Genomic DNA, 26,579 nt, shown 5'->3' on the forward strand with positions numbered 1-26,579 from the left:
AGCAGCACCCTGGCAACCACCTACAACCCACTCTGGCATTTGGGTTCTGAGTTTTTAAAAGTGCTTTTTGTAATTGAAGGATCTATTGATAGAAATGCAATATAATCTAACTATGTGTTCAGAGGTGTATAAAGACCTTACATAATGAAGCGTTATGTTTTTATTAGCTTAGAATGAGCGATGTCTATCTACATACACCGCGGGTCCCCTTACATGGAATTCGCCATGTTGTTTCTACAGTAGCCCTAAACAGACAAACTGCTAGAGAGCATTTCGTAAATACGTTATCTCATCATTTAAGGCAAGCATCGCTTACATTTTGTTCAGATAATGAAATGTAGTTTATTTTTATTGTCAGTCCATTTTGAGTACTGTACTGATTCAACACATTTTGGGAAATAAAAGCAATACCACAGAAAAATCATAAATAGCTCAATTTTTAATAGCTCAATTATTTCTCCTAGACATTGATGAGAATAAATGGAGTGCAAATGGAATATTTTGCTAAGGATGCTGCGTCTCAGATATCTCACCTGAGAAAAATAGTCAGAAACCTCACAAATATCTAGTTTCAGAAGAGATCTCAACCATGTCTCAAACTGAGCTCAGATTTGTCAAGCCTGCTTTTAAAAGTCAATATTATTGAAGCTCTCAATATGAACTCGAACATGTCTTATCAAACTTTCCCAAATCCAGATTATTACCTCCCCTTTCATTTTACACCTTCATACTCTTCATGTAATTTAACAGCAGTCTCATTTCTCAGTTTTCAGCAGTTTCTATTTTTAAACAATTTTAGAAGAAACATCTAAGACTAAACACAACTATAAGAACTCTCTCCATCAAATCTCCCAAGCAACGAAGAGCAACCTCTGTGCAATAACATTTTCCTCTGGGAAACGACTGAATTTTAAACTGAGAGAGAGACAAAGGTGGCCTGTTGGTCCAGATGACAGTAGGCGAGTCATGTCTCCCGGGACAGATGCAGCAGTCTGTGTAATATATAATAGAAACGAGTTTGTCCCTCTTTCACAGAGGACCATTACAGCCAGAAGCGAAACTTATTTTGGGCCTTGGCATTTATAAGTGCTGAAACACTGTAAACACAAAACCAATCTTCGGTTTCTCTAATGGTTTCCAAGATCAGATATTTTGGAATTTAGAAGTGGACATTAGTCTCTAAAGTATTAACTGTACCCTTCTAGTACAAAGTCAAATTATCTATGATTTTTTTGAAGAATGATTTTTGAAAGTGTAAGAATTAAACAAAAGGTAAAATTGCAAATGCACTCTTTTTAAAACAGTTAAAGGGACAGTTTAGCCAATAATTTTATTCAGCCTCATGTCATTCAAAGTCTGTATACGACTCTTCTTTCTGTGGAACACAAATGAAGATATTTTGAAAAATGTCCCAGTGGTTTTGTGTTGTCAATGGGGGCCAATGTTGCATTTTTCCAAATATCTTCTTTTGTGTTCTACAGAAGAAAGAAACCCATACCGGTTTGAAATGACATGAGGGTGAGAAAATAATGAAAGTATTTTCAGTCATAATGACAAAATGGCATTTTTCCTTTATAGCTCACATATGTTTCACATAAATGTGTGAAATTTTCTGTGTGACTTTATTTGCCATATAAATAAACACAAACTCTTAATAATTAGAGAGTTCACCTGAAGTTTTTCTAAATCAAGGTCATGCATTGGTCTCGATGTACTCCTTGAGGACATGAAACTGCCAACATTTCACCCCTGAGATTTACACTTTACCACAATTTGATTATGGTAAACAGAAACCATAATTAAACTTTACAACGGCTAAATCTGTCTTTCCCAGTAAAAGCGAGTGTCAAAATTCAGGCGGTTGGCATTCTAAGCATCCTTATAAAAATCATCCAGGACCTCAACAGCCGCATCATCCGATTCGACAGCAACATCTCCGCCACATCATTAAGGGACCTTTTGGCTCCCTTAAGACTCATTAGGAACCCTCTACCTGCTCCAGTGACTGCCCTCGCTGTCCACTGTGAAATGAGATCTCACACCACACAAAACAACGAAACCCAATCTGACTACAACAACACGCTTCCGTGGGTTATTATTTCATATAAAGATCGGCTGGGATTTTAAAGAGTGTCTGAAACAACCCCGTTTCACGTTCCTGCCCCATGCCACCCGCTGAGTGCGAGCCGTACCCTTGTGCGGTTTAAGGTCAGTGTTTGTGTGTGGGCGTCAAACACGCACGAGTGTTCAGTGTGTGTGCCGTGCTCCTGTCTGCAGGATATCGCACTTTAAACTCCAGGAAAGATCACACAGTCAGGCTGACTTTGATAAAAGGGCAGAAATGGGGCAGCGGGTTGCACTGGAAGGTCAGGAATTGATATTAATGGGCGGGTTTCCACACCAGTGACTCACACAAGGACTGTACTGGTATTGAAAACACATTATTAGAAAGAATGAAAAAATAATGAAGAAAGTATTAAAGGCTGGAACATTCTTGAGTGATTTATATTAGTTCCATCTTCTAAGCCTGAAAATGCCTCGCAGTGTTTCGAATACAATCTTTCTTACTGGATCATGAAATTAGATTCAAAGATTTGTGGAAAGGAAATATTGGAATCACTAGTGTCAAGTTGAAACGGACTAACTCTTATTACAACAAAAAAGAAGACAAAATATTGACTAAAATCTGATTGGATGAGGCCCAGTTAAAGCATAACAGTACATTGATTTATATGATTGTTACATTTGATGTTACAAAATCACCATTTCACAACTTCATTTCACATCATTGACTACTATAGTAAATACTAAAGTACTACTAAAATGAGATATTTTGAAGAATTTTGGAAAGCAAACCGTTCTAGTGCACCTTTGACTACCATTTAAATATTTCCTATTATGGCAGTAAATGACGTCTCAGAACTGAAAATTGCTAGCGTTCTTCCAAATATCTTCCTTTGTGTTCAGCAGAACAAAGAAATTTATACAGGTTTTGAATAACCTGAGTGTGTTAATGATGAAAGAATTTTTGGGTGAAATGTCCCTTTAACAAGCATTTTTACAGTGTATTATCGCATCAAATTGCTACGTTGCTTGGCAACAGTAATCATTTTACAACTAAGCCAATGTTTAACTACAATTCATTTTTATATTAGACTAATATCGTTAATAAAAATTATATTTTTAAAATTTAACCTTCGAGTCATATCATATTTGATATGCAGTTGTTTCCTGACCTAGTCTAGTCTAGTCTAGTCTAGTCGTTTTCCCCTCTCAGTTTGGGGTAGTCTCTAGTTAAACTCTCTGGTATTATTCCTTTAGTCCAAGTCTCCAGTGCCTAGTTCCCTTGTTCTCAAGCCCTGTTTTCCCATAGTTTCCGTTGGCGTCCCGGACCATCCTGCTCTCTTCACTCCGGCTATCGGTTCACCAGCGACCACCTCTCTGAAGAATCGGCCGGCGGGTCGAGGGTTCTCCCCGCCGTGCGTTATCCCTTCATGGGACAGAATCTCCCGGACTGGGTCTACTTCAGATTCTCCCGTGAGTGCCGTCGGGTCGAGTCCTCTCCCCTCGGACTCACTTGACCGGTGTCTCTTGGTGGATTCTTGTGGAAACTTTTCAATGAAGACCTATTCATTTCCCGCAATTGAGTCTCGGTTCACGCACAGTCATGACAATATTAATGTTGACTCTATTTTATCAAATTTCCAAATAATCGTAAAAGCTTTACTCAGAGCTGTTCTGTCCTTGAACTCATAATTATCTTCTGTCTTTGTAGCTCTTAATAACAGCTAAATTGATCCATGTACAACTTAACTGATGACAGCATAATATTAAATCACCACATTAATCTAATAATTCACCTCTATATGTTCTTGAAGAAAGCGCACCAGGTAACGCTGCCTATAATAAAATATTAAACAGAACCATATGTTCTACCAAATTGCTTTTTGTTAAAGGGACAGTTCTCCCAAAAATACAATTCTGTCAAAATGTGTTCACCCTCATGTTGTTCGAAACTTGTATGTGACTTTCTTCTGTGGAACACAAAAGAAGATATTTTGAGAAATGTCTCACAATGAAAGTCAATGGGGACCAATGTTTGGTTACCAACATTCTTCAAAATATCTCGTTTAGTGTTCTGCAGAAGAAATGATACAGGTTCGGAATGACATGAAGATGACTAAATGTCGGTCCTTTTTACAACAGAATTTGAATAAAGCAAGAATTACCATAGAATTCAGAGACATAAACATGTCTTTATAGTTATACATGATTATGAAAATGAATGCAGCATAATTGCTTCAAAGTGAAAGCACACGTTTGCGTTTGATCTTAATGAGTATGAATCAATTTGAATATTTGCTTTTGTATTTCAGAAGATTTTGCTATACCGGTCAAGTATAGCAAAAGATAACCCAAGATTATGTTTACTCGGGGGCCTAACAATAGATGTGTCTGATCAGACTATCTGAGGACGAGTCTCTCTCGGCCAGAATACTTTAAACACCCACCAGCATCTCGTGTGCTAAAAGATTTAAGCCCCACGGTTAAACAGATCTCATTTAAACCGCAGGACTCACGGTGAAAGGGAAGAAAGGAAAGAAACATCCGCTTTGATCAAATGCTTCTTTACACCACTATGCCTGCTATATTCTCAGGTATAGTGGTCTGCTTGTGTAATTGGGAAAAGGCACCAAGGTTTAGGCAGCGAGATTTATATTTTTATCAAAGAAACAAAGGTAGAGAGAGAAGAAGGTAATCAATTCTTATGGGCGAAGGCAGAGCAGAGCACACTTTCCTCTATCTAACTCCCATGTGGCTCGTTTCACTAAGAGAGAAAGAGCCAGCGAGCCAAATGTGACTGCATGCTACAGTACACAGGGATGAAGAAATCCCTGCTTTACTGCATTTTTTAAGTATGGATGATGACACGTTGGGCTTTCTACAGTCAATTGAACATTCATATGAAAGCTTGCAGATACGGTTGAAAAGCATTGTATGCATACATCACAATTTGTTTTGCATTTTGCATTATTGTAATTACATTATTACATTCTCTAATATAACATTTATATATTTAATCCAAATAATACAATGAAAAGCAACAAATACTACTATGGTGTAGCATTTACAATTGACTTATATCATCATCATTTATTGTGTATTGAATGGGATTCATATTTTGTGCTACACAAATAGGGAAAGAGGTATTGTGCTGTCATGTTCCATTGACTTTCATTCATACGTATGTGAATGCAGCTCGTGTGAAATAGTTTTTTATTTCAGAGTGTTTCAAAGTTCATGTTTGGTGAACTCTGAGCTTTGAATTTGTATTGATAAAAAGTAACATTTTTAGAAAATCAAAGATGTAGGAAACACTGCTAATAGCGATATTGCACAATAAAAAAACGCAGGGGGCTCCGTAGAAATTTTGCTAGACTAAAAGTCTAGAGTGATTAATCTGGAATATGCTGTTGTCATGAAATATTTTCACATTACTAGAGAGGCTAATCGGTATCGGGCAATAAAAGCAATTTTGTCAAACTATTGCCCGATAGTTTAAAAACAGCCGATGATCAGGGCCGATATATCCTGTCAATCAAAAGAGGACAGAAAAATGCAATGAATTTGTGCTCTGTGTATGGAAAATGTTAAGAAACATCACCAGTTTGATGTTCAATGTTAATAGTCATTATATGTAAATATTAATTTATCGGCAGATATTATTTGTAATAATCGGCTATCATATCGGTGTTATCGGTGCATACACATTACTATTATTTTTTTTTGTCTATATTAAAATATTGTATAATTAAATCTATAAAATATACTGTAGAATGTCCCATTCTAATTTGTGACCCTATCTGTGAAAATCCAGCAAATATGTTTTTTTGTGATTTAATGTTTCCTATCTAAAATTCATCCTACATAATGTAGCATATATTCTGTGAAAGTATAACCTTGATATCTTTGAAATCAACCGAGTAAAGCCATGTCAAAGATAGAAATCAATGTTTTGGAAATCAACTTTCACTTTTTTTGTGCAAAATAATATAACGTAGTGTCAACAGAATCATTCTTTCCAGTTTTTATCATAATATTAATGAAAATTTGAGTACTTTATTTAAAAATCTATCATATAAGCTATTTTGTGTTGCTAGTGGAGCAGAAATTACAGATTCGCCCGGTTTCACAGACAAGGCTTTGCTTAAAGGAACAGTTCTGTTGACACAAAATTAGATATTTTGAAAAATTAAGCAAAGTAAACCGTTCTGGGACGCATTTGTATACCATTTAAATTTGTCCTACTATAGTATGTCCCAGAACTGAAAATTGCTAACATTCTTCCAAATACCTTCCTTTGTGTTCAGCAGAACAAAGTTATTTATACAGATTTGGAACTCGAGGGTGAGCAAGTAAATGATGACAGAATTTTCATTTTTGGGTGAACTGTCCCTCTATGCCAGGACTATGCCTGTTTAGTATATTTCGGTCGCTTTTATAAAGATGCTTTAGAAAAATATTACCTAAAATATTAATATTAAAATATTAATTAAATATTACCACATTTTAAGATATGTCAGGGAATGTTATTTTATTTTAAGACAGCTCAAACTTTTAGTCTGGAAACACGCATACTGAAAAACATTATACTTCATAACGCGCTGTAAGTCACATTGAATAAAAGCATCTGCCAAATGCATAAATGTAAAACATGACCTAACTAAAAGCTTTCAGGGTGCGTTTAATGAGATTGATTTCTGAGAAACAGACTTCATTATAAATCTGTGCCGACGTTCATGTAACAAGATGCATCATCGCAGCTTGAACATCTGACTCAATTACTTCTGCAACATGTTTCTTCAAAAATAAATGTAATATTGCCTCAAACATGTCATCTTAAATATGAACTTAAACATTCGCTCATGACTGTAAATGAATGATGTGCAATTATATGGTAATCATAACACAATCCAATCAGCAGACAACTGAACGTTCAGGAGCGTGTGTGTGTTGTGCATTCAGCGTTACAGGTGGATGCCGCGTGTGCTGAGGGGAAAAGGGCAACAGTCAGCAGTTACTGTCAATATCTGCACTCAGGCTTACCCGTTCCATTTTATCTCTTCTTTTTAGCCAGATCATGGCCGAGTAATCCTGCTGTTGGACGGCGCTGAAGATGGTGTTACCCGTCCGGGTGTGAGGAGAGGAGAAGACCCCCATTTCGGGCTGAACCTTTAGCCCCGGACCCTCAGATACAAACCTCTTATCCTGCATTTTCCCAACTATCAAAATGCATCTCGCGCTTGATCTCCAAGGAACGTTCCGGGTGTACGCCCATTCGCCTGGTTGTATCTGTCCATACAGTTCAGATCCAGACAGAGAAGACGACCCTGGGGAGAGACGACGAGCCAGTCTGAGCTCTGCTAGAGTCTGTGCTAGAATGAGCCGTGTGTCTCAGGGAGACTGATTTGTTTGGATTTCTACACATTGGCTGAAAGGGGTCTCCCTGCCCTGGTGGGAGGGACTGGAAAATTCTGAGTGGGCACTCTGCCTAAGAGAAGCGTGGGATGGTGGGTGCAAACACCCTAAAACGTGCACCTGTGTGTGTGTTTGTGTGCATGACTGCCAAAGTCTCCCGGCACACTCCCACACCCATTACTGCATATTAAGTCCCGCTGCAGGGAAATTCAATGAAGTATTCATTTGACGCAACCCAGACGCTCAGCGCCCTTTGCCTGCACACTCATTCAAAAACAAATATGCATCCATATTACCGGCTGATGAGATGCAATGATTTTGTAATAAAACTTTACACTGAGGAAGCGCTTGTGTTCTTGTTTTATTGCTCTTTTGCTTAGCACCTCTTTTCTCCTCAGTGATCTGTGAAGCATATCAATTTATTATGATCTTAGAAATAAGCAAAATGTCGCACAATATTGATGGGCCTCGTGATATACTGAGGGGACGAATGTCAAGCAACATTCATTTTTTTATTAACTAGAGATCTGTCAATCTAAACAGAATAGCAACCAAGCTGTCTGGGTTGCTTATTATTGAGTAGCTTTAAAGGGATAGTTTACAAAAATGAACATTTTTACATCATTTAATCACCCTCATGTCATTGCCAACCTGATTGACTCAAAAGAAGATATTTTGAAGAATGTTGCTCACCAATCATTACTGGCCACCATTAACTTACATTGTATGGACACAAAACCACTGAGACATTTCTCAAAATATCTTTTTTGCTTTCCACAGAAGAAAGAAATTCAAACAGGTCTTGAACAACACGAGGATGAAAAAGAATGCCAAAATGTTTATTTTTGTGTAAACTATGTTCTAAAGAATTTAATAGAACCTAAAAGATCAATATCAAAATAAAATAGAAAGTTGGTTCAAATTAACCCGTAGCTTACCTACCTTACCAACTATTGTTATACTAACTACAAAAAACTGTAATAATAGTAAGTAACAGTATAAATCAATCTGCCAAATTACACTGTGCATACTTTTACTATAATAAAAACATGGTAAATGTTCCTAAGGGGCGATCTAATATTGCCTAAAACATGCCATCTTAAATATTACCCAAAAACATTTGCTCAAGACTGCCAATGAATGACGTGCATTTATGTGGTGATCATAACACAATACAATAAAAACATGGTAAATTCAAAGTGGTGAACTAGGAGATTACATTTGATTTGGTATCAGGACTGATGAATTTTACACCAAAGTTCAGGTACATGTTTTAACAATGCAAACAGAGTCATGCTGAATTTAAAGATAACCAAAGTTCATACTGAAGTCTATTTTATATTCCCCGTCTCAGCTACATACTTGTCTGTTTTACTAATTTCTTCAGACTGTGCTCTTCCCTACACACACGCTCTGCACGATGAATACTAATGCACTCGCTCGGACTGTTAGCATAATGAAACCACTGACTCAGCATTTTATAGCATTCTCTCTCTCGTCTTCCTTAACACGACCGGACCCTTAGCACTGACTGCCCATCGACCAAATGAACAGAATATGTAAATGTGCTGTCCGGTGCCACCCAAATCCTCCGGGAAGCCTACTGATGCTTCTTATCAAACACCGCGGAGAACTTTTATTTAACTGGCACTGTGCACATATTTGGGATATTTCTATATCATCATTAAAAACAAAAGTTTTGTGTTAAATTTGTTATAAAGAGCTGTCAGATCAGTTAACGCAAATTCATTTCGCCCCAATGCCTTCCTGTTAAAGCAGAGCTAGTATAGAACAATGGAGAGGATTAAGGACTGCCATATTTCAGGACTAGATTACCGGAACTAAAGCCTCTTGGGATTGAAAATTTAATTTATTTTTATAGTCTTCATAGTGCAGGAGGAGCAAATCAGTCTTGCGAGCGCGAAGCGTACGTGCGGGTTTATGTGTGCGTGCTTTCGAGGGTGAAGGCTAGGAAGTTGAGGGCTCGAGGCAAGCAAGTTATTCAGTTGTTAACTTGTCTAAACAAGATGACCGAATATTAGATTGTATTGCAATGGTTTAGCTAATTTGTAAACCATTGAGGTGTGCCATGCAGGCTTAAAAGTATGTGCTAAATTATGCATGTATATTAAAATAAATAATAAATCTGGGAAAATCAATGATGACATATATGCGTCCGGGGATATGAATGTTCTTTATTAAATCTGTATTAGTTTTACATTCATGTGTAAACACCACTGGTAGGAGGCAGACGGAGTCTAACAGGAGAGAATATTTACCCTAACTTGATGCCCCGCAGCAACGCTTTCCACAAAATGAGCCTTTTCAAACAATCCCAATCAATTGCCAGCACAGATCTGAAACATCTGAATGTGCAAAATGAGATTGTTTTCGACATCTACATTATTCGATAATGATCTGGGTAATGGGCACTTTGTAATGTAACAAGCCTTATAAATGGGACATTTTTGGAAATCCACACCCTCTTATTGGCTATCACATGACAAAGAGCATTTGTATGTTCCTAATTGATTATAATCATACAGAAACATTACATGGAAGGGCATTAGTAAAATATTACAAAGTTTAGGGAATTACAGATTTGTGGAAACATCAAAGTATCAGGTTATGCAAGGCTGTTTCAAGTTTTGAATGCAAAACAGGAGACATAAAAATAACTGACATGAAGGGTGGACTTACACAGTTTAGCCTTGTCTTGACGTTCTCATAAATCACAAATTTACTGCAGCAAAACATCTGCGATCACATCTTTTTAGATATTCACTTCTGGTTTGTCAACCTCAATATCTAAAGGTTTGGTTATACACATAGTTCTGTATTTAAGTGTAAATAAAATTGGTCAGAAATTGGCTTGCATAAAACAGTCGCCGTTGTATGTGAAATGTTAAAACTGGTTTATTGACATGTAAACAGAGTCCAAAATGAACATTATGCCACACCTGTAATATATACAATAAAAATGTTATACTGGCCATGAAAATTTGACAAAATCTTTATTAAGATGTATTTTTGTTTCTATGACAATGAGGTTATTTTGTTTAAATAATTATAGATATAACAAACCACAGTGGTATTACTATGAGAACAAAGCGGCCTCTTTAATAACACCAAAGACTAATTGCTTCCAGAATAAGAGTCACATAAATTTATGTGTACTGTGCATATTAATTTTGTATTTATAAGAACATACACATAAATGCATATGTAAGAATAAAAATTAATAAACGTTTATATATCATTTCAAATTATTGGTAAATATAAATAAATACATAATATAAATAAATAAATAACATATATACAGTACATTTATGTGTATGTGTTTATAAATACAAAATGAATATGCACAGAACACAGACACGTACAGTATTATGCAAACATTTTTTTATTCCGTTTTAACAACATTTTTTGCACAATTTATGGTACAGTCGATATCACATTTAAAGGAAATTTTTTTTCAAAAATGAAAATTCTGTCATCATTTACTCACCCCCTAGTTGTTCCAAAACGGTCTAAATTTTGTTCTGCTGAACACAAAAATAAATATTTAGAAGAATGTTTGTATCCAAACAGTTCTGGGGCACTATTGACTTCCATAGTAGGAAAAAAACTTCTATGGTAGTCAATGGTGCCCCCGTACTGTTTAGTTTCCCCCATTCTTCAAAACACCTTTTGTGTTCAACAGAACAAACAGTTTTATACAGTTTTAGAACAACTTGAGGGTGAGTAAATGGTGACAGAATTTTCATTTTTGAGTGAACTGTCCCTTTAATTGTTTGTGGTAAATATCACTTCTGTCCTTCTGAAACCTTTTATCTCCATATTTTCAGATATTATTTTTTTCAGATTTTATTTATTTTTTATTTTTAAATCATCATTATTAGTCATCCTTTATGTTTGTCATGGGTTTCATTTAAAAAGTGCAGTGCTTTTTCCATTTCCTAAAAAACAGCGAATTTGGACATCTGAGGTTTCGAAAGGACAGTGACTACATTGTTTTATTGTGAGCCAGCAAATTTAGAGATATCTGTCCTCCGTCTTCAAGTAGTTAGGACTTGTTCTTGTATAACTATAAATAGCTGTGTTGCAAATATAGCCACCAAATGGGATGAAGTCTCTTTAAAGACTAACATCACAGGTCATTGTGTCACTCACAACCTCGCCAGGCTTGACGAACATATAGATGTTATGGAAATTTGGATTGCTATCCTAGCTAGAGGAGCTTGATCCCAGAGCTTACGCCTCCAGACTACAAAACTGGATAAAATGAGAAATTGAGGTCAATTAGAACAGATGATGAGGAAGGATGCCGGAAGAATTGTCACAGGGGGCTGCTTACATGCACTTGAATTAATGACTGAGAGGAAACTTAAACAAAAACTAATCTTCGTGGAAAAAATACGAGACCTATTTCAAATGTTCATTTGATCAGCATTTCTAGATGTGTTGTGGCCATTCGATCCAGTGTCTGTTGAATTTTAACAAAAGCAAACCTCAGTGACAAAGTCATCCAACAGCAATGTGAAAGACTGACAGCATGACAAGTCTGTGAATGAAAACTGTGATAAAAATCAAGGTAATCACATTAAAAATCATTTTTGAACTTTTCGTAAAAATACGTTGTGTTTGCAGTATTTGAGGTCTGAAAAAATACAGAGCATCTTTTCTGTTATTTTGACCCGTTTCTTCAGTTTTCATTTTCTGCAAATAAATGCAAATAGAAACAATATTTGTATTTGAAATGTGTTAGAAATGTTGTAAGAATGAAACAAAAATTATCATTTTACCTAAATGCAAACCTATAAATAGTACAGTCAGAAAAACAGAAAATAATTTAAAAATGGTCTCTTCATTTTTTCCACGGCTGTATTTAAGCTTTGATGGTTTAATTCAAGGAAAATTACACAATTCTGGATTTTTTACACATCCTAGATAAACATTATATAAATTTCCACTAAGGCAAAAGTTGTTAGAAACGTTTTTTAGTTTGTGGTTTGATATGAACCATGTGTTCAGTGTCTAACCAATTAGGATCAGCCAACTGGGAAGTAAAATCAATCTTTACATGCACCTGGCAGTCTGGCAAGTGTTATTTTGGACCCTGTTTCTAGAACCTGTCATGAAAATTTTGGCTCAACACTTGACAAAACAGAGTACGAACTCACATCACACTTCCTGTCATCGATGCTCAACATCTTCCTGTGCACATGTACAGTACTGGCGATTTCAGCTGCGGACAATCACAACTCACAATTTCTTTTGTACGATTATTCTGACTACAGGGTAGTACAGTTGATTGATATTTCAAAATATTTCTTTATTTAAAATACATCCATGGATATATATATACTGTATATATATATAATTTACGAAGCAAACTCTTAAATGCAGTGTCATATAGGAAGTTTTATGGCATACCTCACAATATTCACATAATAGTCCCGATGACGCAGGATCTCTGTGTTTTAGTTTCGCTTGGCAGTGTGCTGCTCTTTGCTCCTCTCCTGCAGGCCGAGATCTCGTTCTGCGACCTCTGAATAAGCAGATCCCTCCCCGGCCTGGCTGACGGATGGATCCTGTGAGCCAGGACTAATTCTGTTCTCAGCCAGCAGAGGGCTGGTCAAACCCAGACTGCTCAGAGCATCCAAAGTACCATCGGGGTCTACCATAACATCAATCACTAGAGATGAAAAGGTCAAGAAAGAAATGAGTAATTGATCTTATTTAGATCTCAATCTAAATCATTCTATACATCTATCTATACTGTTTTGTGAGGTGACATCAAGACAAATAAACACGATAAAGCAAAGCAGGGAGTAAAAACAGGGTAAAACTCCTCAGTTCTGCTTACCTAGCAAGTGTCGCTCCACTCTCTTCAGGTTCTGAAGTATGGAGGAGATCTCCTGAGGGTGTTAAAATGATGAAGATAATATAGACAAGCTTTCTTCTCCGACATGAGCGAACAGAACTTTGACGTAAAGTGAATCTTTGATGTCTAAGTGGAATCTTAAACACTGTATTCTTTTTTTCACATTAGAAACATTTTTGAAACACTGTGGACGCCACATTTTACAATAACAATAAACTCATCAAAATGATAGAATAATACAAATGTAACTTTAGCAACTATGTTGTGACTAAAAAATTATGATGGTATGTTTTAGCATCTTCAGAAAGCCTAAAACTGTCATGTTCTCTTAGCATTTTACCAAGCAGATTCTTGGGGTGTCACAGATGGGATGCTTTCAAACAGTTTTCAAGTGCCTATCTATTTTGGGCTCGTATTTGGCTGCTTTATCTTCATTAACTGATCCAAGTCATCCATTTCAAAAAGATGTTTGTAATAAAACGTTGGTTTCTAATCAAAGAAATGAATAAGTTGGCAGGATTCAATAACAAATTTCAACCATTCAGACATATGCCTTCAGATCAAAAGGTTTTTAAGGTCATGAAAAAGATTCAGTCAGGTGGCACTAAACTTTTAAAAAGAAACATGCATTTTGTACGTTTGGTTAAAATGTACGACGTGAAAACATTTAACATTATACGTCTATTGTGCAACGTCCCTTACACTTGCTAAAATCACTGTAATGCACAATTACGTGTGGCTTAATATAACTGAATACAATCAGCTTCTGAAGGTTTTATATTCTGTAACCTTGAGGGATTCACGTGAACAAGGCTGTTCATTTGTTTACCTCCCAGCTCTCACGCTGGCCGTGTGCGCTTTTCCACCGCTCAACAACTTTCTCACAAGTTCTCAGAGTTCATGTGAGGCCAGGATGAGATTTACTGCTCTGTCACTGAACAGAGGTGCTGCGTCTCACGCCTAATCTATGTGGTGGCACACCATGAGTCAAAAGCTCAATCTAATAAAATGGAGAGGTGTTCAGTTGAAAGGTCTGTGATGCATGAACTACCAAAAGCACCAGAAGAACTTCACAGCCATAGAAGAGAAAGAAGTGATATTATCTTTTAACAATGCTGTCTTGATTTAGTGATGATCATATAGTCTGCCTTCAGGTCAGAAAGAAAAACGGTTAACTATACTTCAAAATGAAGTCATCTGGGATGGCATGGTAGAGGGTACATTATGAGAGTTTTTTTAGGTGAGCTATTCCCTTAAGAATGTTTTAAGAAAGACTTTTAAACTTGTTTTTTGAACATTAAACTCACACTGAAAACAGATTTTAGGAGAAAGTTGTTCACTAAGAGCAGAATCAAACATTTCTTTCTAACCTGGTTGGAAGTCTTGAGGAGAGGCACCTCATTCTCTGCCTGCAGTTTGCTCTCAATCTCTTCCCACTTTCGGTCTTTGTCCTTGAATAAAATCCTGCAGGAATGAGCCAAACTCTAATAAAATGTGCCAATGCCCTTCCAGAACTAATACTATAAACATATTGCGCTGTAAAAAGTAAACGCATGAAGTAAGGCACGCACTAATCGCGAGGCCTGTAAATCACATAAACTGCTGCAAATTTCACAAAAAATAAAGCTATGAGCCAAATTAAGTTTCATAATTAATAAAGAAAATGTACCTTATTTTGTTGCCTGTCTTTTCCACAGCTTGTCTGATTTTTGATGAGAGCTGGGAAACCGATGCCAGCAACAAACTGTCCAGCACACCCTGTGGATGCAGAATAAGCAAAGGGTGGCATTTTTTGTTATGCTTCTAGTGTCGAAGATTGCGTTCAGAGAACAATGCAACCCATGCCTGACAAAAGTGAATACAGCGCCCTCTGGTTAAACAAAAGCGGCAATAAAACTTTTATTCCAACAGTAGCAGCGATGGAGAAACACAAGAAACACAATAGCGACACCTGCTGGTCAACTGTGTAAAAAAACAAAAATACAGTCAAAACTCTATTTTCAATACAATTTTACAGTCGTTTTAAATATGACGTAGGCTAAATACAGTAAATGTTATCCGTAAAATGTTGAGTTATATGTAATATTTGATTCATGTGTAGAATTTATTTTAGAAACCATATCTGGAATCACTGTAGATCAGACCAACCCAATTGCAAATACTGTAATCGTTAAAATAACGAAAATGATAAATAAGACCAAACGATATTCTATATCATACAAGGCCATTTTAGCGTCACTTTACCCGTTTGCTCAAATCACGTGACCTGTTTAGTTTAGGTTTGTTCGACTTGATGCGGCGCCGCAAGATCCAACAGGCGGATGTGAACTGTGAGTGAAGGAAGACTCAATTTTCTGATTATTTTCACTCGAAGTTTTGTATTGATTGCAGACTTTTAGGATTTTTTTAAAAACATTTTGGAATATAGGACACTGATCACATTGATTACTTTTATTATGTTTTACAAATGAAAAGTCGTACCGGTTTGCAGGCTAATTAGGGTGAGTAAATGATGACAGTTTTGTGGTTTCATGTCACAAATTTAAAGTAGTTCACTTTAAACATTGAAAACAACACATGCTGTTTTAAATATTATATATAACGCTAAAAGGTGCAGTTATGTCAAAGGTAATGTAATATGTCAGTCAAATTCTAACTTCTACTGTTAATAACTGTATAAATTAGATGTTTTATACATCACTTTATCAAAGTTTTTATTTTTTAATTTTTTTTTTTTTTTAACCTTGGTTTTTACTATGTTTACAGCACAGATATCAACATTTGGTGGTTCAAATACCCATGTGAGGTCTCTCTTTAAGATTAAAGCATTTGTTTTATTTTAAGTGTATGATTTTTCATAGTCTGGTCAGGTAAGTGCCATTTTTCGATACATATTCCTCATAAATGGACACATGAAAATGAAAACAAAGTAACTATTTCATGTTCTATAAGAGGCATCCCTTCTCTATTCATTGGATATTATTGCTTCAGGTTCGTGCATTTTATTTTAAATAAAATAAACAAAATTTGTCGTCTCCCAAAAACCGTGTCCTTTTTTGTCACGTCCATAACAAATGTTTATTTGCATTTTTTTAAATAGAACATTTTTCACAGACTGACATTTTTCTGATGTTTAGACTCTTATCAACAAGGGTATAGTAAAATATAAACAAGATGGTTCAATATATTCGTAACAAATAAATTCTCTGACCATTTTTATGTCACGTCCATAACGCTGGAATTGCCCAAATAGGAAATTATATGATTTACTTAAATTGGTTATTTTACTAGGCAGCATTTTTGAGGTAGCGTGTTAATCTGATCATACTAATCTCTAGCCTTTGAAAACATTGTCTGTGTGATACCCCAAGTTAAAGATACCTCACCTCATCTCGGCTCCAGGTTTGACGGCGGATGGATCGTGGATCCTGACTGCTGATAATCCCACGAGGTCTTAATTCTACACCTCTGCCACTGATTTCTGGAGCACTTCCAAGGACGTCCTCGAACACACGGTCATCAACCTGAGAGAGGCACATAGATCACTCTTTAGAAATCATCTCTTTTTAAGAAACCATGTCCATATATTAACATGTCACTGTCACTGCTACTTTTAAACTGTAGCTAGCTACTCATAATTTAAAGGTTTATGTTAAATTAAAATTCAAGACATGTTACTATTGTTGTAAAATCAATGAATAGCTTCACAACACTCTAGTAACAGAAAGTGGCTATATTAAACTATATTAAGCTTCTTAAAGAGCCAGTATCTTTCTGTTCTGTTATCCTCTGTCCTCAAAACAACAGCATTAAATTACTCTTCTTAACTGTAAATTCTGCACGCTTTTGAATAAGTAAGTTATTTAACAGGCTTGTCGTTATATGAAATTAATCTCTACACTGTAGCCTGTTAGAGTCTACAGGCGGAGAAAAATGAATTGCTCCATAGATGCTCCATAGATGCTGTAATGATGTAAATGTCAGGCTGTTTTCTTACTGAAGCTGCGGGAGCGGAGGAAGGACTAACGGAGTCAATCTCACCGGCAACATCGTGAATCTCGCGCGCCAACATGGCCAGATCCTTTGCCAGGTCTTGGCTGATTCTGAAACAAAGATAGACAGAATTTGGGCTTATGTGCCCAGTTCTGTGACTGTCAACTGTATAAACCCCTGTTCACACTGTCAGGAACAAAGTGACCTGAACTTATTGAACATGTATATCAAAATGATGCATGGAAAAGCATATTGATTATGTTATGAGTGTGAGCCTATTAATATTGTGTGTCTGGGAGCTAAAATAGCTTTTATGCTCTCAACGCAGATAGATTACTGCATGGGTAAAGAGCATTTGTTCTCATCCATCTTTCATATGATGCATTATGCCCTAGTGCAATTTATATACAACCTTTCATATATAAATGGCACAAAACTAATGTTAACATGAAATGACGTCGGACAACATTGTAGCAGATGTGTTAATACAGCAACCACAAGCAAACCTACAAGCAATCCAGCTATACAAGTAATGGTACTGTATATCGCTATGTTGAATTAATCTTATAAACATTTTTTTAAAATATTAACACTAGTAGTTTTAGTTAGAAATGCACCGATACATCGGCCAATAATCAGTAGCAGTCCTTAGAAGCTATTTTTTGCCCGATAGTTTAAGAACAGACGATGATCAGGGCCGATATATCCCGTCAATTAAAAGAGGACAGGAAAATGCAATGAATTTGTGCTTCTGTATATAGAAAATGTTAAGAAACATCGCCAGTTTGATGTTCAATATTATTAGTAATTATATGAATTATATGAAGTTAAGAAATATTCATTTAATCGGAATGGGTATCTTCATCGGTTCTTTCTGAATAATCGGTATCGGTGGAGAAATTTAGTATCGGTGCATCTCTAATTTTAGTAGGTTATCTATTTAATCATAATCAATAGTTTGATTTTTGATGATGATGATGGGACTTCAGGTCTCAGGTGTTACCTGGCGATCTCTTCGCTGTGAGCGGTCCAGTCTCTCATGTAATCATCCTGTTCTCTGCTAGACTGGTGTCGCAGCATAGAGAAACCTCCCGGGCTCGGTGTTGCAGGGGCCGAACCGCCAAGCTGAGTCACCCGTGGAGCCAATGGACGTAGTAGGGTGTTCTGACTGGGGTGACGGTTCGAGCCATACTCATCTTCAGAGGTAGAAGCATACTCAATAGGTACACGGCGCCACCTTCCACTCGCTACAAGGAAGACATACAGCAACACAAGGTTTGACTGGTTTTAGTCATAAAAGTAAAACAGTGCCAATTACATAATTTTCATTTTTGGATAAAATGCTCTTCTGAAATCCTAATCCACCACTCCCCAAAGGTCTCACCTGCTGGTGTACTTTGAACATGGGTAGCACCAGCACACTTATCAGGCAGATTGGAAGCACTATTTGCCCTGGCTCTGGGGACCACCACAGAAGAAGAGGTTGCTGTTGATCGGAGGCCCAGGCGCAGTCCGCTCTCAGGAGCTGGACGTGGGGTGAAGCTCCTCATCCTGCCTGACGTAGCCTCCGAATCACTCCGAGCTGAAGGAGAACACACTCTCGGCCTTCGTGGTTGCGCAAGCGCTTCAATCCGAGATAGCGTCCTGCGGCCAGCTGAAGGTCTCGATGCAGAACTCGCCGTAGAGGCCTCAGATGCCACAGACATACGGTCAGCATCGGCATGATCGGTGTCAGAAGCTTCGCCCAGTCGTGCACGGCGAAGGAGGGAAGCCCTTGTGGGTCTGGGCCGGGGAAGGGTGGTTGGTTTAGAGGTTGCCGGTGTAGGAGCTGCTGGTGTCTTCGCTCCTCTAGTTTTGCTGCCTGTGGGTTCTGCTCTAGAGCTGATGTTTTGACCACGGCCGTGAGGTCGCGTGGTAGATGCTGTGTCATGCGGGAGAGAGGAGCTCAAGTCATCATCTGTGAGGTCGAGAGAGGTCCAAGCCTTGGAGCCGGAGGGTTGTATTTTGCCTTTCTTTTCAGATGAGCTGGTGTTCTTATTGTTCGTGTCACGGCCTTGACCTCCAGATGAACGTTTCTTCTGTGCTGTCTTTCGTCCTCCCTCTCCCCCAGCTTGGCTGACAGTGCTTGTCGTATCAATGTCAGATTCAGGTGAGACGGAGCCTTCCAGGGAGTAGCTGAGTGGATCTGCAAGGTCTGATAAAGTGGTTTCTAAAAACGAGGCAACGGCCTCCGAGTCTTTCAGCATGGTGGCAGCGTCGATTCCCTCAGTGATGACACTCATTTCTCTTGGTTGCGTTGAGGTGCCAGGCCCATCAATGCAGGGTATGAGCTCCAGAGGAACATTAGTGCTTGGCCTTTCGACTGTAAAGCTCTCCTGTCTCAATAGCGGTTTCCCTGTCTTTTCCCTGTCCTCCACACCTTTTTTTCGTTTACCATCATCTTGTTTTCTCTCACCAGCTCCAGTCAGTCTAGGTTGTGCTCCTTGTTGAACAACTTTACGTCCTGGCTCATGAGTTTTGGTCGAAGCCTGCTTGCTCGCTTTAGAGCGATCGACGTCTGTGCTACCTAAAGTCGTTCCTAATACTTTTCGTCCAGTTTTGGATGTTCTATTAAGCTGGTCTGCTTTCTCTTGAAGTTCTAGGTCCTGTTTCTCAGATGAAGAGACCGTATGCCTGAATTGGCTCCTCGAGCCCTCAGGTGCCACTGGACCCACAGAGTCTTCAGAAGGAAGCTGTGGAAGGGTCCTACGTTTACGTTCTGAGTGTCCTGATGTGTCATCTGCGTAAGTAACAGGTTCTGACCCGGATCCTTCGGGATCTGTCCTTATATGACTTGCAGCTAGACTAGCCCACTGTGAGATCCACCTTGGGCCGCCAACTACAACCAAGTCATCTGGTAACACCTATAGAAAAGATGTAGATAAATGCATAAATAAATCGGAATAGAAGTTTTGTTTATGAAAGTTTTGACTGTTTTGTATTCAATGCTGATGCTGACCGCCTTAAATGGCATCGGAATAGTGAGATAAATCATACCTCTGCACCACCATAACCAGCTTGTGTTGTTTCCATGGCTCCAGATCTTGGACAGATGGTGCCTCTTTCTCGCTGATGCTTTGGGAAACGCAGTTGTGTCAGGGCTTGATTATCCTCCACCCCAAACACCTAAAATGGAACACGTTCAACACTATATGTCATCAGCTGGTTCCATCTGTATGTCATCAAGTGTTTCGATCTTTAACCATTAAAGCAAACTTGTAATTTTTGTATGACCGCACGTCTACCTTATCAATCATTCTTCTGGCCTCTTCCTCTTCTGCATTGCCATTTTCAAGCTCAATGGTGTAGGTCCCTCTGTCGCTTTGGTCATCTGTCTGTCCTCTGTTAGAAGTTTCCTGAGACCCTGAGCTTTGCTCTCTGGCCATTTTGGTTTTCTTCGGCGATGAACTGTTTGCTTTTATGCCAGCCTCACCCCCTACCGGTGCCATATTTTTAGTTTCAGATGATGGTTTGTGCTGGAAGAGATCTTCCCTCCTACAGAAAAGCCCTTCTGTCCACGGCACACCCTGCCTTCCTCTGTACCTCTCCTGCAGGAACGCCCTTCGGCTGCTGAACTGTTCTCCCAAAGCGTTCTCTGAGTCGCTCTGAGTGCCATCTTCATGCTTACTGCCTGAATGAGAGAGTGAAGACTGAGGCAAAGCACATGACTGTTGACTTGTGATTACAGCTAATGCTTTCCAGAAGGCATTACATCATGTCTCTATAAGCAACATTACACAAATCCACCCAACAGCACATATTATTTATACTTCATGCTACCTCTAAGGCTTTTCAGCTGAACCGGCACATCACTTTTCGCGCTGTCTCCGTCATCCTCCGCTACGGATTCGGAGCGGGCCAGTGGCAGCTCGTTCTGCGCCAGCCAGTCGGCCACCTTCACCTCCGCTGCCACCATGGCGGCCTGCAAGGCACACAGCTCCTCCCCAGCCCCTCTTTTCGGCAGCTGTCGATTGTCCAGGAAACCCTTCGCAGCCTTGTCTTTACCTTTCCCTGAAGTGCCCATGTCAAACTCGATAGTGAAGGAGGCGTGTCCATGTGCTCCGCCCTCTGATGGTGGAATTGCGGAAGCTGATGCCGTTGCCTCTGTGTTGCTAAGTAGGTTTTCTTCAGTGCCACAATCCACTGGTGGAGTCTCCTTACTGGGGATCTCAAAGTAGCTTGGCTCTTGGGTTCCCAAAATCTGAGGTGGGTTTCCCGGAACCATCTGCTGCTTTGATGCATTGTCCTTACGGCCTGTGGGTGAACATACATTTGGCTTTAAGCCTAACCCATACTTAAAATGTTTTAATTTCTTCAAAATATCAAACCAAGTGGCACATGCAAACACGTGGTTCTAGGAATTTTCTCTGAACTACATGGTTTGGAGTCATTGCCATTACATTTGATAATTCCAAGGTCATTTATAGTAAGTGAATAAAATTTGTTTCTATTATGCTATGACAGGTGCCTCAGATAAGGTGTGGTTGAACATTTATAGTTAATGTTATGCACTGACATTCATACCTATTGTTTACTTTTTAGGGCCACTTTTTAATTATAATTGTGTAATAAGTCTCTTACCTGCTTCACACTTGGCTTGTTTTTGGTCAGGAACCCTTGTGCCCTGCTTTACAGAGTTCTCATCATCTGCATCACCATCACCCCACCAAGATGGCTGTCCATACAAAGGTGTTCCTCTTTGGAGCACGGCTATGTCTGCTGCTAAAAGATGGTACAGCATGTTTATTCTGTCTGTTCGTTATTTTGTAAACACAAACTGTCCTCTACCCACTTGGCAGTTTCTCTTCTGCATTCAGGGGTGGTTCAGAAGGTTTGGTTTCTTTTCCTTCCTCTGCTCCTTTAAATTCCGGGCTCTTGGTGGCTTCTCGTGAATGCTCAAGCTTCTGCATCAGCTGAAGCTGACTGGTGAACTTTTCGTGCTGTCGGGTAAATAAAAAAATACAGATATGATTATAACTGATCGAATAAATCGCTTTGTTCAGACTTTTACACAGCATCGCACTTGTATTACCTTCAGTGCCTCCTCTGGAACATGTAGCTCTCCACGCACCACTGTAAATAGGTTGGTATGTAGGCTGGGTTAAGGAGTAAACAATTTATAACAAATATATGTATAACAAAAGATTGCATGATTTCTACTAGCATATAGTAACTGATCTAAATATCATAGTATATTTAATTGCTGTAATTTGTTCATTTATTTTAAAATGAAAGTTACTTTGTGATTGCACAGAAATTAACTGGCACACTTTTTCTGCATGTGAAAGGATATCATAGCCAAACCTCAGCTTGTCACCCATTTTCAAAGTTATATACTGCTGTTCCAGTATACGAACATCATTCACAAATGTCTGCAGCGGAGAAAAGAGGTCAGCTGTCACCTTATTGTTTATCCTACCAGTGGACACTTCATATAGCATTTTTATGGTTAAAAGAATGTGTGTTGTAGACACTTCTTACCCCGTTCAGACTGCCCAGGTCTTTAACTTTATGTTCATCTGTCGATACTTCATAATTAATGACGGCGTGCTGTTTGTCTACACTGCGAGACTGTCAATATAAAGAGAAGTTACGGCTTTTTTATTGTGAGCATTAATAACATAGTGCATGACGGATTTATGGTTGCTGGGGTCTAGATGGAGGTGGGCCGTGGACATTACCAGGGAATTTTCTGAAAAAATAAACCTGCATGTCTCTTTCCAAAAATAGGATACAAAATGTGCTTCTTCAGCAATTGGTCAGTGAGCGGTGGCTTTTTGTCAGCTTCTGGAGGTCAAGCTTACTGCGCTATTTCACTTTACAAGGTCAAATTTCTATGTTGCCTAAATAGGTTTAAGAATATTTATTCTTCTCTCACTCAATGTAACAATGGTCTGAATGGGGGGTTTTTTGTGAAGGAATATTCTGTTTTTCGTTATAGGTGGGAAATGCTTTAACAGAGTTTGTTAACAGAGCACAGGTAATTTGATGAGAAATTTATTGCAGCAACTTTTTTAATCTTTGTGCCTCTTATGCAATAACACATACCCTAGATAACTTATATAATTATATAATATAAGACCTGTATCTGACTTCTTACACTCTTAAAATCAAGGTGCTTGAAACGTTCTTCACAGCAGTGCCATAGAAGAACCATTTTTGGTCCCATAAAGAACCATTCAGTCAACGGTTCTTTAAAGAATCATCTCTTTTTTACCTTTTAATAATCTGAAGAACCTTTCTTCGCCGCAAAGAACCTTTTGTTCTTTGGATCTTAAAGGTTCTTAATGGAACCATTTAGACAAAAAAGGTTATTCTATGGCATCGTGGAGCACCTTTATTTTTAAGAGTGCAGTTGAACATTATTAGTTGATAGTTGTATGATAAATTGATATGAAATGTGAAATAATGATGAAATGTTATTAGTTGTATAGTTGAACCTTGCAAAGAATGACTCTAGGGGATCATGGAGCATTGAGTGTAGACTTATGCTCTTGTCTGTGCATGAGTACTTTAATCACCTGTAGCATCAGCTCACAGTCATCCCGTCCCACGAAGATCATTTCCCGGGGAAGGCGGTGCCTTGTTCCCCCGCCACTCACTAAGAACCAGGATGTCAAACTCATCTTGACTTGACCAATCCTCCTCTTTTCTCCGATCCTTAGGTCATTCTGTTCAGAGGTCAGAATAGATTTTTACAAGCATAAAAAACTTCCAACCTCTGTTAGTGATGAAAAATCTAGTGATGAATCTCAAACACGATTGACTATTTACAACAATCAAATACATAGAGCCATTTTTGAGCTACAAGCCAATATTTGATAGAAGTCTTGGCAATGAGTGTAATCATAAGTCAACCAACAATGATCTATTTCAATACTTAATTACTGAATAATTGGCTGTTTGCATTGTTGCGTTATTTTCCTGAAATTTGAACCAAATTCTTATAACTATGAGGTGAAATCAGTAGATATCATGCTGCTTGATTTTAATAGAACAAAAATATATAAGTAACACATATAAAAGACGACAGTGGTAAACTGGGAGAACATGTGCTTGATTGTTATGAAAAGAAAAAGTGTAATTATAAAAAATAGCATTTTTGTTGTAGGCCTAAACTATAAATACATCTTTATTTCTTTTTAGGTGACTCGGACATGTTTTCATGTGATTCACTGTACACGTAGTGTATTAAAGGGATACTTCACCCAAAAGATGAAAATTCTGTCATCATTTACTCACCTTCGTGTTGTTCCAAATCTGTATACATTTCTTTGTTCTGATGAACACAGAGAGAAAGATATTTGGAAGAATGCTTATAACCAAACAGATCTCGACCCCCATTGACTCCCATAGTAGGAAAACTACTTTATCATTATTTTGTTCTGTTGAACACAAAAGAAGACATTTTGAAGAATGTAGGACAGCAAACAGTTCTGGGGCACTTTTGACTCATTGTATTTTTTCCTACTATGGTAGTCAATGGGGGGGCAAGCTCTGTTTGGTTATAAGCATTCTTCCAAATATCTTTCTCTGTGTTCATCAGAACAAATACATTTATACAGATTTGGAACAACACGAAGGTGAGTAAATGATAACAGAATTTTCATTTTTGGGTGAACTATCCCTTTAAAACATATGTAGAAATGGCTTTATATGCATATGTGCATCATCATTCACAAGCATCATGAGAGAGAAGTGCTCTTGTTTCAGCATCAGTCTCGGCCGCTACCTTCAAGAAATGGCCTTGTTATGCCTTGTGCACCAGTAATGACAGATCTAATGTTTATTCTAGCAGACATCCCGGTCACTACACACCCATCGCATGTTTTATTACCGGGTTCTTATATATAGCGTAATCGATAAACGTGAGGTGCGTAGGCTATTTATTTACGCAACTACGACGCTCTGACTGTGATGTACAAACAGACGCACGTATAAATATATATTTTGTAAAATAAGTATGCTACTGTTTTGTTACGCATCAGACGGCGTTAGAGACATCCAGTAGATAATAGGCCGATCAGTCTCGTGTTTAGGGTTCATATGATGGCTAATTACTCAGTATCTGCCCTTACAATTAATAACCTGTATGGTCATCAGTAGTGAGATCAATGTGTAAAAAAATTACACGGCATGACTTACCCTGTAAATCCCAGTGTATTTATTTCATAAATTACATCCGTCTGTTCTTCTCGGAGAACGGAGCAGCGCTTCTCTGCCCATCCCTGTCTGACGTGCAGTACCGTTTCTTGACGCACGATGGCGCTGCAGCGTCAAGAAAACAATGACAGGCGCTCCTTGTGGTCAGCAGATAATGATTCTTCCCTTATGTTGTTGGTGATTTAATGTATAGCTCGTCTCAGCAGATATAAGAAAATAATTTAAAATGATGGGAAATGTGAGCAGCACATTTTTTATTTTACTTTTTTTAAACAACACGGCATCAGTGCATTAAGACATCCGCTTCTCCGTTACAGTAACATAAAAACAACTAAATCAAAACAAAATTAAAAAATGATAATTATTATAATACAATACAAGTATTTTTATTATAAAGTAAATATGTATGTAAGCTTTTCAGTAAGAACTAAAGGTGAATGCCTGGGTATTTTTACGTTTTATAAACTTAAAAAAGTATAAAATATCAACCGATGTATTTTTTCACTTTTGATTTATAATAGTTCCTCAAGAATGTATATTCAGATATAAAAAAAATGATATACATTATTATGCAGTTTAAAGTTAATTCCTTTAGATTTATTTTTAGTATAACAATAACATGTATGTTTTTACCTTTCTTTCATTAAAAAAAAAAGTACTAAGATTTCAATCAGACTGAAGTATCAACTACAGTGAAGTGTGCTATATATTAGTACACAATTAATTTATAAATCTTTCAGTCATTAAACACTAGAGGGCGCAATTGTGTGCAGCAAAATTCGCACCTCACAGCCGCTTTCGTTTAGAAACTGAGAACTTCTAAGCTTTCATTTGGTTTATCACAAAAAAATTGGCTTATTATAATGAAAAGAAATACTTTTCCCATTATAGTTTGCGCAAAAAGTAGCCTAAAAAGTTCATTCCTCTCTCTTGTTTCCATTGAAAAAATATATTATAGTGTTTGAAATATATGTATATTTTACTTTTGTTATAATCATATTTTATAATATTGCTTTCA

The 26,579-nt window shown here is 37.8% G+C and overlaps 2 protein-coding genes across 10 annotated transcripts in view; both read right to left on the bottom strand.

Moving 5' to 3' along the window:
- pld5 (phospholipase D family, member 5) overlaps positions 1 to 7,382 on the bottom strand; it is a 20,027-nt gene extending 12,645 nt beyond the window's left edge. For all 4 annotated transcript variants that reach the window (XM_057338095.1, XM_057338094.1, XM_057338098.1 and 1 more), the window contains exon 1: positions 7,108 to 7,382. In XM_057338095.1, the coding sequence (XP_057194078.1) occupies positions 7,108 to 7,275 (168 nt within the window). In that variant the 5' untranslated portion in view covers positions 7,276 to 7,382. The remainder of the gene's footprint in view (positions 1 to 7,107) is intronic.
- On the bottom strand, positions 7,291 to 25,649 carry cep170ab (centrosomal protein 170Ab). 6 transcript variants are annotated; one of them, XR_008963242.1, is made up of 20 exons: positions 25,544 to 25,649; positions 23,920 to 24,069; positions 22,880 to 22,969; positions 22,689 to 22,770; positions 22,431 to 22,486; positions 22,191 to 22,338; positions 21,980 to 22,120; positions 21,179 to 21,652; positions 20,644 to 21,029; positions 20,396 to 20,524; positions 18,744 to 20,262; positions 18,363 to 18,606; positions 17,364 to 17,469; positions 16,753 to 16,890; positions 15,036 to 15,124; positions 14,737 to 14,830; positions 13,349 to 13,400; positions 12,916 to 13,177; positions 12,663 to 12,727; positions 8,626 to 12,198 (listed from the first exon to the last, which is right to left on the bottom strand). XR_008963242.1 is itself a non-coding variant. In XM_057338092.1 (19 exons), exons 2-18 carry the CDS (start codon positions 24,022 to 24,024, stop codon positions 12,963 to 12,965), a joined length of 4,068 nt encoding a protein of 1,355 aa, XP_057194075.1. In that variant the 5' UTR covers positions 24,025 to 24,069; positions 25,544 to 25,649; the 3' UTR covers positions 7,291 to 7,391; positions 12,916 to 12,962. The 6 variants fall into 6 exon arrangements, 4 of the variants coding, with proteins under 4 accessions (XP_057194075.1, XP_057194074.1, XP_057194076.1 ...); XM_057338092.1 differs by lacking the exons at positions 8,626 to 12,198; positions 12,663 to 12,727 and adding an exon at positions 7,291 to 7,391; XR_008963241.1 differs by having other exon boundaries at positions 12,663 to 13,177.
- Positions 25,650 to 26,579: the final 930 nt, after the last annotated feature.

Source organism: Triplophysa rosa, linkage group LG7, assembly GCF_024868665.1.
Source record: "Triplophysa rosa linkage group LG7, Trosa_1v2, whole genome shotgun sequence".
Taxonomy (NCBI): Eukaryota; Metazoa; Chordata; class Actinopteri; order Cypriniformes; family Nemacheilidae; genus Triplophysa; species Triplophysa rosa.